The sequence below is a fragment of the Epinephelus lanceolatus genome, chromosome 10, assembly GCF_041903045.1.
Source record: "Epinephelus lanceolatus isolate andai-2023 chromosome 10, ASM4190304v1, whole genome shotgun sequence".
NCBI classification, from domain to species: Eukaryota; Metazoa; Chordata; class Actinopteri; order Perciformes; family Serranidae; genus Epinephelus; species Epinephelus lanceolatus.
In genome coordinates, this window is record NC_135743.1 from 33,446,785 (window position 1) to 33,464,238 (window position 17,454).

General features: G+C 41.8%; 1 protein-coding gene across 1 annotated transcript in view; it reads right to left on the minus strand.

The window, feature by feature from the left end:
- Positions 1–284: 284 nt before the first annotated feature.
- The window catches only part of eif3ea (eukaryotic translation initiation factor 3, subunit E, a), a 33,619-nt gene continuing 16,449 nt past the window's right edge, over positions 285–17,454 (minus strand). The window contains exons 8-13 of the mRNA XM_033641760.2: positions 15,829–15,955; positions 15,020–15,121; positions 9,611–9,720; positions 2,139–2,241; positions 1,552–1,686; positions 285–452 (exon numbers count right to left, since the gene is read on the minus strand). Coding sequence (XP_033497651.1) covers positions 417–452; positions 1,552–1,686; positions 2,139–2,241; positions 9,611–9,720; positions 15,020–15,121; positions 15,829–15,955 — 613 coding nt within the window. The 3' untranslated portion in view covers positions 285–416. The remainder of the gene's footprint in view (positions 453–1,551; positions 1,687–2,138; positions 2,242–9,610; positions 9,721–15,019; positions 15,122–15,828; positions 15,956–17,454) is intronic.

Sequence of the window (17,454 nt, forward strand, 5' to 3'; positions counted from 1 at the left end):
CACCTCTGTTTGCCCCCTCCAGCTGACGTCCCACTCAGTGAGACCGCCTGCCACGGTGAAGCGAACCACTGAAACACCATAAAACCAACAGACTAAACAGCCATTCATCATTACTGCGCACACATGAGCCTGCATCACACGCAGCAGTCTTAACTGTCCCACTCAGTGACTCAATGCGCACATTAAAACTTCATCAAGTATTACCGATACAAAAAAGCCTGACCACTCAAACCTCAACCGCCATTTGTAATGTCCAGAAATAAGGCAATCATGGGTGAAAATGGTTTTGTTGGTCACTTTTTATTGAATTGGTGATGACTTGAACCAAGTGCAAAACAGCACTGGGCTCCTTGAGATACAAGTGTGGAAAAAAGATGTAACACAATGAGTTGGATGGATCCATCTTCCACGTGTGGCTAAAATCCAGATTCCTGACCTGCCCAGTTTGGTGTCTGGAAGAAAACCGTGAAGAAAAAATCAAATTAGATCATTTGTAGATCACTGAGACCGATCAAAACATAACTTTGTTGTTGATTGTGGGAAATGTAAAAAAGTAACATACATGTGCAAGCAGTTAAGTGCTGACGTTTTTGCTGTGTGAGCTGACAGGGACCCTAAGCAGCTGTCCCAGATGGTAGGCAGTAAATGTTCTCTATATGTAAGTGATTTGTAGCCTTGAGGACAGCAGGATGTAATGCTGCTCTGTGAGTTGTTTGCAGCCTCTTTTGTCTAATTACAAAAACTCCTTAATGAGGGGGGCCTTGCTTTTTTTACAGGACAGGATTATGGCAGCACTCTTGCTGCAAATATTCAAACAATAGGGAGGAGGGTAATTGAGCACATCAAAAGATAGCCACTCGAGAGCTGCACAGTTAAAAAGTGAACATTTAACATGTCTGTTGTAACTCCGTGGCCTTGGTGCTGTCAGGTGTTGGGCCCATCAATCTCATCTGACAGACGTGCACGTCTTCAGGGAGCGGGGAGTTCTGTTGAAGCAACAGCTCCAGTTCAGAGTATGTGCGTGACATTCTGTGTAGGGCTTGAACAGTCTACATACCACTAAAACACACAAGGTCAACATCAAAAACACACATAAATGGGATGACTGGACCCTGAGTCAGACATCTGCAACAGGTCCTAAGTGCAGGGAACTCAAGGCTTTAAGTAATGTTCACCAAAAGCTAGTGTGAGGGTCCACCTTATTTACGTTGCTGAGCTGAGTCACAGAGCTCAGGCATCGTTTTATGGTTGTTTGGAATCTACCTTGTCATTAGGCTTTTGAAGAGCAATGGAGGGATGAAAGCGTTAGCTCTGTTAAACTTGCTCTTACTGGCTTATTTCGTGTAAAGAGAGCTTTTGTTGATGGTTGTTCATCAACATTCTTTAGCCTTGTTCTTTTGAGCTGATCATTTGAGGCACTTTGAACTGCACTGAGTTCGTGTTGACCTTCTAGCAATCTGATCGGTTCAGAGAGGAATGTTTGCCTTAAGCGACAAGCTCGGAATGGTGGCTTGCGAGCATTTTTGTATGTACAGTGCGTGTGTTAGTCACCTCAGTCTTGGTGCTCTGGGCCTGCTTTTTCTCAATGTTCATGGCCAACATTTGGCTGCGGAACGACAGACTCTTGGTCTTCTCAATCACCTGCTGGTAAGGTGATACGGCGTTGTTCCCCATGACCACATGGCCCTAGACATACGGACAAAAAGGGTCAACAGATTCACAATAACAACCAATAAGCCAATCACATTTGGTCTTGCAGACACACCATCCTGCAAACACCAACCAGAAGCGGCTTAGCGCCTATTCACATCTACTGTAAGTACATCTAGATAATTCTATGTCATTCTGGAGGACTGGGCTATTATTTGCTGATTACAGAGAACTGTTGTGATGTGTATGCCAAAACATGCAGGTTCAACATGAAGCCTCAATGTCCTTACAGTCTACCCTTCAATTACAAAAATCAGGACATAAATAATGCCTCTATATCTCTCTGAGGTCACACAGGAGGAGCACCTAAAAACGCTATATGACTGTCACTACCACCCCCAGTTTGTAATGGGCTGTTTAAAAAGCTTTGAGTAATTAGTTAAGTGCTATGCAAACTGACTGAGGAAGAAAAAGACAGAGGGTCTCACCAGTTTGGAGTCAATCTTTGCATCCAGCCTGGCATTACGGATAAGATTGACGATCCATCTCTCAGCATCTTCAGGCGTCATGTTCAGTTTGTCTGCCAGCATGCTGTTGAGGAAACAGAGACACATGAAGCTCAAACTTGGGTATAAGACAACAGAAAGGGTAGGAAGGTTTGTCTCAGCGCCGGGCAAACTGTTCCAAAAATAAAGAGGATACTCAAGGATGCAGACCCTGACTGACTCAGTCTGTACAACTGCTAGCCTGGGACTACTATTAGGGTGTAAGGACCTCATATCATTTACAAATTATCCCCACATTATCTTTTAAAAGGATAATAAAATTCACCAAAATCACTTGTGCTTTAGATTAGTGACCCACCAATTTAGTAAATCCAAACCTTAAGTTTGCAATGAGCATGTATTAAAATCTTACTTCACATATTCCACAATATGGTCTTACTTTTTAAGCCATGCTAGCAAATTTTTAAGCCAGCTGGATGTCAGTTGTTTTACATCTACCAGATGGACTAATGCAACAATTTTGTGCAGGCACACATGGTTCACAGATAATATCTCCTAATGACTTTGGTGACTCCTCATTTTTTTCTCTAGTGCCATCATCAAATTCAAAATTTCCATTATCATAACGCTTTGGTTTATGACTAAAGACCTGCAAAATGAATCAGCCTCTGCTGTACTTTGTGTTTTGTGCTTCTTGGTAAATGTTAGCAGCATGCTAACACACTTGACTAAGATGGTAAACGTCATATGGATTACTTCTCTAAACACCAGCATGTTGGCACTGTGACTGTGAGCATTTTAGCACACTGACATTAGCATAGCAGTATTTAGCTCAAAGCACTGCAGCACAAGCATGTTCTTGTTCAAGTGACAAATGGCTAAAAAATGCCATTTCATGACATACATAAAATAAACCTGAAATTAGTCCTGTTAGCATCACTTGAGTACCCCTGTCTTTACTAAAAAGCCTAAATGGGCTAATCTGCAAAGGACTTTTTAAAATCCCAAACAATCCTCTGCAATTACAACCATCGTTAAGATTATGGTGCGTTCCATTTGCAATGGGAAGTTGGAATTTCAAGGTTTCCAGTTGGAATTTTCAACTGGATTGCCCCCTGCAGTTGGATTTCCAATTTGGAGAGTCAGAAGAACATCACCAACCCCAACCTCAAAATCCAAGATGGCTGCTCTGTGCATCAACAGTAGTCAAAGCTGTACTAATATGCTTTTATTAGAACTTCTGTCTTATCTGTGTCCTCTTAAAACAGGTGTACACACAGTCCTGTCAAACTTCTATCTGTGGACATGTTGCTACGATGTTTGCATGCACGATATACAGTCTCACGCGGTGTTATCAACTGGTATTGCTAACGATGGCTAACCTGGCTAAACTGGTATCTCTAAAAACACCTTGGTTTTTCCGACTTGGTCTGGAACACACCAACTCGGGCGCCATTCCCAGCTCCAACCTCCGACTTTCGAGGATAATGGAATGCAGCATTAGTCCTTTGCACACAGTGACTTCAATTAAACTGGGCTGCTGTCTGAAAATGTTAATGCATATATGAAATATGTAATAGCACCAAATAACTCTCAGTCGACTGAATACTACATTATGATGGATGATGCACATTAGGTGCCAAGTGACTGACTGTCATTATTTTCATTTGACAGCGCTAATACACGGCCAACATATTGCGTTCAGGCAAAAGGTGTACAACATGAAACACCCCCCAAAAAACACTTCTAATGGTCCTCTACTAATGGAGGCTTGATTTACAGACTTGTTTGAATAACTCAATTAGAAGTGCTGGGACTACCCCATGTTGTGAGCCTCTGTGGTTACTTATCCTTTTATATGTTTTTCTTGTACCTCTGTCCGGGAGACACTCTCTTCCCACCTGGCTGGTAAAGATTGTCATGACAAACTGGTCAAACAGTGACTGTCCCTCCAAATGAAAGCCAGGTTGGAGAGCGGCCTGCTCTTTGATACAGCTAGACATGGATGTGTCACAGCAGAGGGAGGGGAGGTATGAGGGTGGCTGGCATTCTTTGATCCAAAGCTTTCCCCAGTGCAGCTGGCTTCCCTTGTGGCTTTCAAAATAACTAGACCTCCCCTCGATACCCCAATCTAGACCCCCTTCCCCCTGCGTTTCCTGCCCCCTTCCTCCTGTCTGACCCCCACCACCCTCCACGCCTACCACATTTCATATAAGGGCCCCAATAAATATCCTCAACCCCTGTGTGCACTGCCCACAATTACTGCAGTAACCCTACCTCTCATCTCAAAAGCAAGACACCGACCCCTCCCACCCCTAAAAAACCTTACACACACATACACACGCATACCTAATGAAATACTGTGGGTACAAATTTGTCATTGTGTACAGCCTCTGTATGTGTGTCTGTTTGTACAAAATAATAGGAGTTATAGGGCCTATATAAAAACAATTTACTCTACTAATTATCACTTCCTGGTCCATTCATCACATTTTGTGAGACTCCCTCAGTGAATAAGCTAGAATCTGCCCAAACCACACCACTTCTCACGCCATGGCTCGGCAAACATAGAACCCACCACCAGAATTACCAATTCTAACTGTCGCTGTCGCTGAGTCGGACTTATTTAAGACATTCTTTTGGTGGAAAGTAATCTTTGGGATTTGTGATAATGTCTGTCTTACCTCAAGGATAAAAAAAGGAAAAAAAAAGACTACCACTTTCTAACCCATGAATGTTGGTCAAATGGTGGCAAAACCACATGAAGAAGGGAAGTGAAATGATGTCAGTGTCTGGATGGGGCATTAAAAGCGTAAACAACAAATAAAAGCATTACCTCAGCATAATGAGCAAAGTACGGTTTGGTCTCCAAGTGACAGCGCACATCTCTCAACACTTTCACCACAGTAGTGTGATGGAGGAGGTGGATAATGAGATAGAAAAGCACCAGTTGTGAGTTGATTCAGAGTATCTCAGCAGCCCAGAGGAGGGAGAAAGGATACAGAGAGACTGATCAACCTGTCACTCACACCAACAAACTACTAACATGGCTCTGCAGGATGGCTGATTACACCTCAGGTCATCAAAACCTGGAGAAAATGATGCTTGACAATGAAATTGCTGCTATGGAGATCATTATTGGGAACCTGACAAGTTTGGAAAAGTGTCAGCTGTCTAATGACGCAAGTTTAGGTTGTGATGGATAACACATGTTGGCAATCACAGAGAGACGCTGCGGAAATCAAGGATTTTGGTCTGCAGACCTAAATGTTACTAATGTAGAGTAAATGGCACACTGACCAGTAGTTGTAGCTCATTTTGATAGCTCAATCAATTAAAGATTTTGATTTGAGTTAGTATTATTTGGATAATGCGATATAATGTCATGTAATGCAGTATGATGCAATCAAATCCAACTCAAACTACTGAATCAAAAATCACTATCAAGCTGTCAGACACAGTCTACAAATAACGGCTATTATAAGCCTCACGAACAGGATCCGAAATTAACACGTGCCAAATGCCAAATGTGGGTAGATTTTCTGTTTGACGAGTAAATATCAGAAGGCTATCTACCACACTGGTGGGTAAATGTTTTTACCAAAAATCATCATTTAATAAAAAAATATGTTGAGAGTGTGCTGCATTTTGGTGTCATTTACAGGCATGCTGCTCTGCTGCTCCTCGGCTCTCACACACAAACTACGATGTGTTTTTACATGCGTCTAAACAGTGCCACAAACTGACAAATTCAGCTATCTGACACTCAAAGCGGCCCAGCCCTTAGTAATGCGTAACCTCAAGCCTTACTAAAATGTAAACAGGTGAATTATACAAAAGATAAACCCCATCCAGCTGTCACGAAGAGAGAAATAAGCTTAAGAGACCAAAACTGTTTTTTCGTACCAGGCTGTAAACATGTTTAATTCTGCTGTAAAGTTGGGGTCTATGAGGATTGACTGGCAAATGGAGCCAGCCTCGAGTGGCCATTCAAAGAACTGCAGTTTTTGGCACTTCTGTCTTGGCTTCATTTTTCAGCCCCAGAGGTCACCACTTGGTCTGAACCAGCACCGCAACTCTTTATTGCCTCCCACATTGTCAATGGCAGCTTCACTCTGTTTGTTCTTACCTTTCACAATAAAAGCTCAGAGGGAACTTACTCACATGATGAGGCTGTGGTGATGAGTTATTCATCATATTAAATAGTTTCGCTATGGCCTCTTCTTTAAGTTTAACATAATACCTTATGTGTCTTATAAGTGTAATGAAACAAATGTATATGTGACTCAAAAGAACTATTATTTTGGCCAACAAAAAATATGCTGGGTCAGTGAATTTTTTTCCATCTACCCTGTCCAGTGAGTCAAAAAGTCAATTTTGGACACTGCTCACAAATATAATATATATATTTGTGTAATTATGTGCACCCCTGTATCTTGCTCTAAAACTACCAGAACAATAATCAACATCTGTTTGGAGCACCACCCCTCCACACTCACTGACACTGAGAAACATGCTTTACTTACTCACCTAACAATCAAGTAATCTCAGGCAAATTTGAATAAAATTTGTTATTGGTTCCCATTTTACCCGTGTGATTAAGTGATTGCTGCGCAGGGGTACTGGGTGTTTTGTTTGGCAATTCAGTAAAGTGGGGGCACATGTCAGTCAAGTCTAGGTCAGATATGATGATCAAAACAAACATTATCTGGTTTCCTCAGCGGGGAGTTAAGCTAACCCCTAACCCCTCTAAATGTGATCTGTGCAGCAGCACACAGAGAACACAGAGTGCCCCAAAAGGCCCAGGGCCTTGGCCTGTACCAGCCAAAGTCCTCTAATCTAATTTATAAAAGAAAGTCTGGCAATGTTTTCCTCCCAGGAAGGACATTTGTATATCAGAGGAGGGTTACTTTATCTCAATGTCTCTCTAAGAGGTGTACAGCAGCTCCCCCTACTTAAACCTTGGGGTTATAGTAAGAAAAGAGGGGAAGAAAAGACAGAGAGAAAAAGAGGGAGAGCAGGGAATGGGTTGGACTTATACAACGTATACTACTGACATCCTTTGGCCCTTAAGCCAAGCAGACAGCCTCCATGACTGGTTTTATTTTACACAACCATGATCCTGTTCCTTGGGGGAGAGGGGATCACTTTCATTTCGACCCCTTACTCACTCTGGCTCCTGAGCTTTCGACTTCAGGCTAGGGGACTCCTTTGGGTCTTAATACCAACCTCACACTTGAAGAGAGGGGTCAGGCATCGGGGTCTAACTCTGTTAGATGAGAGAAGAGGATGGAGGGGGATCCTTCTCAAAAGTAGCCCCCTTCTTAACATGGCTGGCCTAAAATGAATGCATTGTTAAATACTAACATATGATAGTGTTTGGGAGACTCCAAGCCATTTGGAGCAACCTCGCTTTCGGCTTGGGGTAAAATTGATTTTTCGGGGAAACCGAAATGATCGTGTGGTCTTTTTAATGACTCAATTGTGAGGTGGAAAGATCTTCAGTGTTGCATCCAAATACACAAGACGCTGCTTCCAACTACGAGTGAGCTGTTGTGTACAAATACAATCTAGTGATGAGGGGGAAAAAACTGCCCAAATGATCATGTGTCTGAAGCGTTTACTCAAAATGTCAAAGGACAAGTGTGCATTTGAGGTCAAAGCAGGGTCTCACCACTGAAACGTTCATGGAGGGACTAAGGAAATAAACCCTGTAAATCAAACAAGGAAAACAAAGCTAAATTGGAAACACACACCCGGGACACTGAAAAGTCTAGACAAAAGGATGTGTGTGACTTCAATTACAAGTGCAGGCTGAATCACATTTTCACTGCCTACAGTAGGTTTTACATAAGGCTTTATTGCATACAATAACTCAATTACGCCAACTTCTGGTCTACTTTCGTGTCCTGAGCTGTAGGCAAAAGGCGAGCTAACTATCTGTGAAACCATCATGGCCAACAGCTGTAAAAATGTCCTCATTAAAAACAGCCATCAAATTCATTTGAGTCCACGCTTGGGTGCAGAGGGCTTCTGGGTAGAGGACTAATGACTTGGAATTTGGGTGTCTTTCAAAAATAGACATGTTCTGTCCATCGTCACAACACCACCAAAAATAAACAGAAATCCCTTGCACTGCCCCTGATATGTGTCCCTGCTTTAGAAACCTCAACAGACCAGAGCACAAGACACAGAAAAAAAGGTGAAAAGTAGAAAAATCACCATTTGACTTCCTCTTTCTGTGTTACCACTAACCTTTGTGGTCCTTAACAAGTAAATGGATCCAATTGCAGTAAGTCTGCCAAAAAGAACCAGGACTCCTAATCAATTCCAGACAATCTGCAACTGGAGATTTCGACAGGGCCTGATCATGTTCCACGGTTCAACCTTGACTACAGACCTCCATGGCTCTATAAAACAGGCAATGCAATCATTTTCGTGTCAACAGAAGTAATTCATTCCCTCTTTCCACTGAGCATCATGTGTTTGCGGACCATATTTGAAATGCAGACCTTCCTTCAAATCTTCAGCATTCACAATATGCCTGAGGGGCAGAATATTATGAATACAGCCTACTGAAAGCAGTGGTAAATCTGTACTGTAAATTAGTGAGGAAACTCAAAAAGACTTACAGATGCATTTCCAAATATCAGAGATTAGATGCAGCAACAAGCACAAATCCACCGTTACAAAGATGGGGATTAATAGCTGAGAAGGGTGAATGCTATGTCTTTATCTTTGTCACTCTCTAAAATTGGTGTAAAGAGGCAGCCAAATCCTATAATCTCTCTTAATTGCAGACAATTACTATAATCTTTTTTTCTTTCCACTAATGCTCACTATAATTAGCATTGAGTAAATTTCTTGGTTTTGGGGAGGCATCCAAGGTCAATTTTATTTTAATGTAAGTAAACTGGAGTTTGAACTACGAGTCAATAGAGACCTACAAAACCCTTTGACCTCGACTTACCCAAAGAAAAGGAGCTGAAAGGTTCCTGCGTGTTACAGCAGCTGGAAACGTCTAAAGTCATCTAAACCCTGACCTCTACCTGGGAGAAAACTGTCCAAGAATTGGCCCCGGACAGGTGGTCTTAAAAGTTTAGTGAGCAGAGCAACCTGTGGAGACCTGGAAGCACTTAGACCTCACAATACTTAATCCTCAAGATGTGTGGGGTCAGCATGGCTGTGTGTGGAAGGGGCAATAAACACTTATCTGTGAGGAAAATTCCACAATCACAAATCCTGTGTTCTTACTTCCTGTTTACTGACTGCTTACAAAGTCTAGTGATAGCAAATAGGACTTCCTTAAGGGATGTGTGTCTGAATCCTGCTATGCAACATGGTCAGGATTTATAGGCAACTGTGGTGTGCTCATACACCATCGAGCTCATAAACCAGAGGTTCAACTTGTAAATGATAGTTGCAGTTATTTTGGATTGTGCTGCGTAACTAACCTGATGCTAATGCACTGGTGAATTCTGCAGAAGGTCTCAAAGATGAAGAGGCGGGCATTCTCAATGAAGTCCTCCAGGCAAGCGACCAAGAAGAAGTCATTCACAAGAACCTAAAAGAGACAGAAACAGGTACATAAGAGCAATGTAAGAACTATACAAAGAGCTATTTCTGTTTGTTTATAGGTTCACCTCAAAGTTTCTCTTACAACAGTTTAAGGTTTGAGTAAGGCCAAACAGTTAAATATGTGCAGCCAGAGCTTTCCTCAGACTCATTAGGGCAATCAAGCTGGAACCTTCAGACTGAACAGCAATGGAGAGTCATGAGTGTAGCATTACAAGTTTCAATTGGTCTGCTTCTAGGAATTCATGTCTTATTCAATTAAGGAAAAAATCTATTCACTGAAACCAAATTCCAATCCATTTTTGATAAACAGTCAGAGTAAACAGGGAGGGGAGGACCATACTAGCTACATTTACGGTATCAAAAAGTTTGTTTAGTCAAGCTCCCTTTATAAGTTAGTAAATAATCCAAGGCCCTGCAAGGTGCTACAACCAGAGATGAAACAATAGGAACATTTTATCTCCCAGTTATAGTGGGCAAAATTATCAGTTATCAGTATTATCATGGTATTGTTAATATGCGCAGAAATGCTCAATAAGTGCTGATACACAAACTGAAATCATCTTATCAAGTTTTATTTTACAATGGTGCATAATCAGCCTATTTATGGGGTTAGCCTATATGTTTGAAATACTTGCTCGAGTGTCTTTGCTATTGTAGATGAGGAGAAGAGACCAGTAACATGACTGGGTTTGCCTGCTGGAGCCCACTCTGTCAACAATGCAGATAAAAAAATCTTTGAAACGCGGTCACTGCCTTCTGCCATGTTTTCACTGATGCCAAAAAAAAAAAAAAAAACCATTAAAAAAAAAAAAAAAGCACTGCAAGTTGCAACTGCACCCGAGAGACTGTTGCTTCACTTGGTTGATGCTGGACTGTATTTGCTAGAGGTTTGGACTCGAGTCAAATGACTTGGACATGAGTCAGACTCAGGTCAAAAATTTGGTGACTTCAGATTTGACTTGACAAAATCAAAACTTGGCCTTTAACCCCAGTGACTCGTGACTTCACTTGGACTTGAGCCTTAAGGCCTGAAAATACTTAATCCCTCCCCCCAAAAGATTAAAAAGTATGTGATTTAAGGAGTGTGCCAAGAATCAATTGATTTCCCTTCATTTCTAGAATTAACAAATGCTAGTCATTCCCAGCATGTTGACACTAAATTCCCCTGAACCACTACGTTTGAACCAATCTGAAAGCATCCAACCAAGTTGCAGAAGAGAACCATCAAGAAATAACGTCATGTTACTGAGCGTCAGTTGGAAAAAATTATACCAAAAATAATTTTTTTATGTACAAAAACTCTGCAATGGTTACCAAAATGAATTGCAGAATATACAAAGTGCAGCTCAAACATTATAGACAGAGACGCAACAACTTCCAACAAACTTGTTTTAACAAATACATGCACATATTTGAAAGCGCTGATGATTTTTGTAACTTTAATATATTATTACTCAAAATGGCAGAACATTTGGTGTAGAGCACATTATGACAAAACCCAAAGTTTAGGACTCGGGATTTGACTTGGGACTTGTCAGTTTTGACTTTGAGTTTATAGCAAAGACTTGGGACTTGCTTGTGACTTGCAAAACAATGACTTGGTTCAATCTCTGGTATTTACAGTGAGTTTTTAAAGTGTGGTAATTAAAGCTGATGTAAATGATGATTCCAAACGGTAATACTAGCCGTCAGGGATTTAATTGTGCTTTAATGTCAAACTGGTAACCGTTTCATACCTAGCTTCAGGCCAACCACAAATCTCCAAATTTTAAAACCACCACATGATGATGACGACAATACAGTAAGCACAGAGTAAGCCATAGAGATGACCACATTGCCTGTGACTTATCCCCAGTCATCTGGTCCAGTGGTTTAGTGTTAACTCCACTGTGCTGGATCGCCAAATTTCACAGACAGTCCACCAACAACTTAACCACCACCAGTCCAAATAAACTCGCAGATGAGAGGTCTTCTCAGTCGTCCTTACACTGTAACACCTGTGGCTTGTTACAGTAAGAAATACAGCTGTGCTCGGACTCTTTGACAGTGCTGCATATGGCCAATTCATCTACTGTAAATGTTCATGACCTAGCTATGGCCCCAGAGGTATCACTGTGTGAAATGCTCCTATTTCTCAGTGCTTGCTGCATTCCAACTCTCCATCGAGTGCTATTTCACATCACAGACCTCCATCTTCAAAAGTTCTCCAAGAATTACCAGCTCTTTGTTTGCTTAAGCTTAGAAAGCTGCTATCTGCCCAGAGTTCTGCTTGAATAAATCCCAACTACATGGCGCTATCAGGCAACGCGCATTTCAGCTATGACAACGCTTATCTAAGGCTGATAAACTTTGAACAGTTAAGTGCCCTAATTACTGTCATCTGGGATTCAGACCACAAAGCTTAAACAAATTCTGAAAGGGGCTTGAGAAGCCCTTTTATGCGAAATCTGAGGGCCTGACTATAGGTAGGCCTAAACTTTTCATTCTTTGACACGCATGCATCCAACATCTGACAGTGATTCCAGAATCGGGTGGAGTGGGAAAGAAACAAAGAGAAAAAACCTGTACAGCCTGAACAGGACTATTTAAACCAAGCGAAACCATTTGAAAGCACTTGGCCCAAACTATTATACAGGGTACAGTGAGCTGAAGACAGGAGAGCTGAAAACAATACCCATATCTTGCTATTACAGCAATCAGTTAATAGATGGGTGCCACTCTTCTCAATGGCTCAAAATTGATGCATTACAAATGCTCATCAAGACGGGAGCCCATCCCAATGGGGTATCCGTTTACCTCAATCACTCCACGGTCTGTGAAACATCCCTTTACCTCTGATATAACGTGCTCTTTAAAGGCTTGCGTGTGAATTTTTGCAGGGGGAAAAAACTGCATTACTGACTTCGAACAAAACCAATTTGGGTAAATGTTTGCAGACTATCACAGGTAATGCATCAAAGGTGCTGTAAAACATTTTTGGAACCACCCACCTCGCTAGACCTCCTTGTGAACTGAATGAGGTCAATAGAGGGCTTTTTGTGCCTACTGGACATGCTCTGATAAGACTGACAGGTAGGCCAGTGTTAAAAGCACCTGGGATAATTTGGGATCTGACCTGAGAGGTAGTCGGCTTTTGAGCATCTGTTTCAACCACAGTAGAGCCTTTTGTAAACAGAACACTATGTGGCGAGGTCAAGACCGACCCAGAGAGTTCCTAAAAAGTACATGCAAGTGTTTAACAAGGCTGGTGATTGAGGACGTGTGTCACGTCTTAGCTGAAATAGGATACAGCCCTAATATTGTTGATAGTACATGTCATCATTTGGAGATGGCCCCTGGAGGCCTTTGCACAGGAAAAATCTCATTTTCTCCTGGAACATGCTTTGGATTTTTTTCTGACCATGAACAGATTTTTTTGAGGCTCTAACTAAGTAAAAACAAATCTGCTGAAGTGAGTTTAGTTATAACTCCCTCATCTGTTAAATGGTGATTTGGGAAGCTACAGACTCTTTGTATTAGTTTAAAAATAGGTTAAAACGAAACGGAACCGCCAGTAAACCGCTGACATGATTTATAAACATTTACTCCTGGGAAAGAGCCATTTGATCAGGCCAGATGTTTTTCATTTTGAAGGTTTATCGTTGAGAGGCAAAAGATGAAAAAGGGGCCAAATAACCCAGAGTTTTGCCTTTTATTCCTCCGCAGGTCCAAATTATCAAGTCCGCAGGGAAAACCAAATTACAGTATGTATACGAAGACTGAACTAAGAGATCAAGTTACACAAAATATACATATAGCACCATTTAGGACACCTGCTCACTCTCTAAATCCAGTTACTGTCCACTGAATGTTTACCCAGAACCTGACCAGCCCCTTGTAATAGGGTCTGCTGGACTTATGCCATCAATTCAACACAGCATTTGTCATTATGTTTGTTGTTAAAGCATTACTGTTATTGTGTCCACCTGCTACATTTACCGCCAATGCTTCAAATATGGATGCTGCCAAAAAAAAAAAAAAACGCTACACAAACACACACATCTAAAAACCAGTGGCAGACAAAATCTATACAATATCAGCACAGTTACAAAGTGGAGACCCAAGATTAGAGTCACCAATTCAGTATCTGACAATGTCTCCTCTCAGTTATGGTGTTAAATAATAGCCAGAAAAGTGTTTTTGCAAAACATTATGATGTCACAGTGAAGCTGACCTTTGACCTTTTGGTTAAAAAATGTCATCACTTCATCATTCTATCCTATTACACATTTGTGTCCTTTAACCACCAAAATCTTTTCAATTCATCCTTGAGTCCAAGTGGACGTTTGTGTCAAACCTAAGGAAATTCCTTTAAAGTGTCACTGAGATATTGCGCTCATGAGAATGGGATGGAGGAGAGGTCACAGTGATCTTGACCTTTGACCACCAAAATCAAAATAGTTCATCTCTGAGTCTAGGTGGACAATTGCGTAACATATGAGGAAATTCCTTCAAAGTGTTCCTGAGATATTGCGTGAAACGTTGAAAGAAAGAATAGGACGCTTAAGGCACACCACATTTTCTTGATTGAAAAATGAACAATACTTTATACTAAACATTTTAATTTTTTAATACTGTATCAAAGAGCAAAAGAAGTATGTCCTAATTTATTTTTTCATCTGAGCTGTATACATCATTTCATTTGCAGTCATTTTTACAGTGTTCACTGTGTGTTAGGCTTTGTAGTCAACAAAGAAAAAGGACTTTTTTATTCTCACATCAAGGACTACAGTTACATTTAGCCATCACAAACCAAAATTGAAATAAATACTCTAAATGGGGGTGCTATGACAGATCTCCCCCTTAAAACGAGTGTCTGCGTGCCTCTGCGGAGACTTTTGCATATAAAGCTTTTACTGTTAACTACTAGCCTGATGGGTCAATTACAGGCCACAGTAAAATCTGACTGAAGCCTGAGTCATACAGTGTCCAAGAAGACCTCTATATCTGACAGCATGATACAAGGCACAGACTATCAAGCTTCTGTCTGAACAGGACCCACGCACAAGTTCAGCAAATAGAAACGCTGTGCGATCAGACAGAAGGTCAGACAGAGATCATATGATTACGATGTTTACTACGATACCCTGTGTGAAAGTTCAGGAGGCTGACCTGCAAATCTGAGGTCCTCAGAAGACTTCTTATTGTCATGGAGAGGCACAATACACTGAGACCAACTGCTTCTCACAGTTTGAGAATGAAAGATTGACATGAATGTTGGTGAGGTTGCTCAAGTGGTTACTCACCGACTCACACTCCCTGAGTTTCTTCTGGGCACTGTCAAAGTCAAAGTTGACATAGAGGCACTCCACAAACTCTGTGATTGGATCTTTGTAGGTGTAGGATTCCTGAAAAAGTAGAAATAAAATCAAATTGTTATGCCCAGATACATTTATACAGCTGTGTTATGTGAACAGCTATGTGAACAGATTAAAGCAAACATATAATTAGACAAACATCATGAAGTGTTCATGTGATTCATGTTTCTTTTCAATCCAATAGCAATCACTAATATCAGTATGAACACATTCAGAAAATCCTAGTTTGGTTTAAGACGCTGACAATAATAACCATGTAGTCACAGTTACCACCTGCTGGGCACAATAGCTAAATAAACATATCATTTTACAAGGACTTGAGTGAAAACACATTCTGAACTCTGAACAGTTCCAAATCATGCTTAGAGACAGAGACCCATCCTGACCTGGGGCCACAGAGTAGAGAGCACTGGGCACATGTTTTAGTGATTATCAATAACCCACCAAGACAGTGCTTAAATCTCTAAAGTAGCTACTGTCATGTGTGGAAGAGGCATCGGTACACTGCAGTCGGGCAACTCACTACCATTCATCAAAAGTAATGGGTTCAAGGCTTTTCCAGCTTGGAACCAAACCCATAAACACTCCCTGAGCTTAAAGGAAAGCGTTAGCAATACTATTGGGTTACATGGTCAGTTACTCATCCTCCAAAGCCTGTACACCCTATGAGCAATGACCTGATAACTGTGTGCGCTCTGTAAACACCAAGAGGTAACAAAAAAACCATAGTGTTGTACCTGCTGAATGACCTTCACCAAATCCTTCAGGACCTGCCGACGCTTGCGGACATCCTTGTTTGTAATGATAGCTGTGGTCAGGTAACGCAAGATGTGTGGGCACATAGTCTGGATAGCATTGAGGTATCTGGAATAAGAGAGGATAAAGGTAATCGCTTATCAGACTGATGTAAGCAAAGACATGATCTTTACAAGGACACATAATATAACATTTTGGCTGCCTATTGGGCTCCTGGCATTTAGAAAAGAGGAAAAGCCTTTGGAGCTAATACAGATAAATGTCCTAACAGGACCCTCACTTCTGGACATGGGTCCCAGCTTTAAGCCATCTCTTTCATTAGTGTCCTATGAGAGGGAGGAGGAAAAGGAAACCCTGGCAAGAAGATACAGATCAGTGAGCAGGGACCTGCCCAGTAGCTGAAACCCAATCCATCAGGGACTGATGTTTCAACCACAGGTCAACTGGCTAAGGGCTGAACACAAGAGACAGGACGCTGTTACAGGCGGATTCTAATCCCACACCAACTCTGGAGACAGAGTTCTGCAAAAACATGAAAGGTCTGCACACACACAAGCACACACCACTCTCCTTGTCAAGAAGGCAATCAATCGACATTAACTGTATCACCAAAACTCCTTATTGGTTTCTACACATCTATATTTGAACTTTAACCCTCCACTCAACCTGAAATTGACCAAATTAAATCTAAAAAGAGGAAGTAGAGTGGGCCCCTTCAGTTTAATTAGCTGAAACAATTAAAGGGACAGGGGACCTGTGGCAGTAGTGAAGTTGAGTCTAAAAACAGCAGTGGGCTGTTTGGCAAAGCCATCGTCATTCTGGTTTGAGGAGAGCTCTCTCTCCCCCTCTTTGTAGTTGCTTGACTCCCGTGGACAACCGCAACGCTCCGCACTGTGTTCCTGATTAACTTACACCTACTCGCTCTCCGGGGGGGCTCCAATAGCAAGCAATCTTGCATGAGTCACTGTACCATATCTGGGGGGCATTCACCCTACTCCACTTAGGGGACTTCATCTATTCCTCTTTTTTTAAGTTTTGAGGCAACAAGCGTCACTCCACTGGTTTGCTGAAGATGCTACTGAGGCATGCAGCCAAGAAATCAAGTATGAGCTCAAATTTCCTCTGTTCGAGGGGGGCTGTGGAGGAACACAGGAGAGGGACAGGGTAGCAAGGTACCATTTCATGGACTGGAAAAGAAAATCATGTCAAACAACTGAACAAGTGATACAGACAATCAAGCGACTCCGGATATAGCACTGCGGTAGTATTTGCCCAGTTTGCACCTGCATCATACTGGGTTACTGAGCATTGTTTCCCCTAAAGTCAGTGCAGTCTGTCAATAGTACACAAATAAGGCTTTGGCCCAACGTCTGCTGACTGCAGGGGTAAGAGAGGTCATCTGTGGAGCTGAAGGCCAGCCACTGGTCACCAACTTCAGCCAAAGGAAGTACTGGTCAAAAGATGGGAAACAAGAGCCAAGCCTCAGTGGGGAAAACATGAGGTTTCTAGACTGTGAAACTGCAAAGCACACAAAACTACCTCAGTTTGTCCACACAGATGGTTGGGTGAGCTTTTCATGAGTAATTATTGGGCAGGCCTCCTTAATC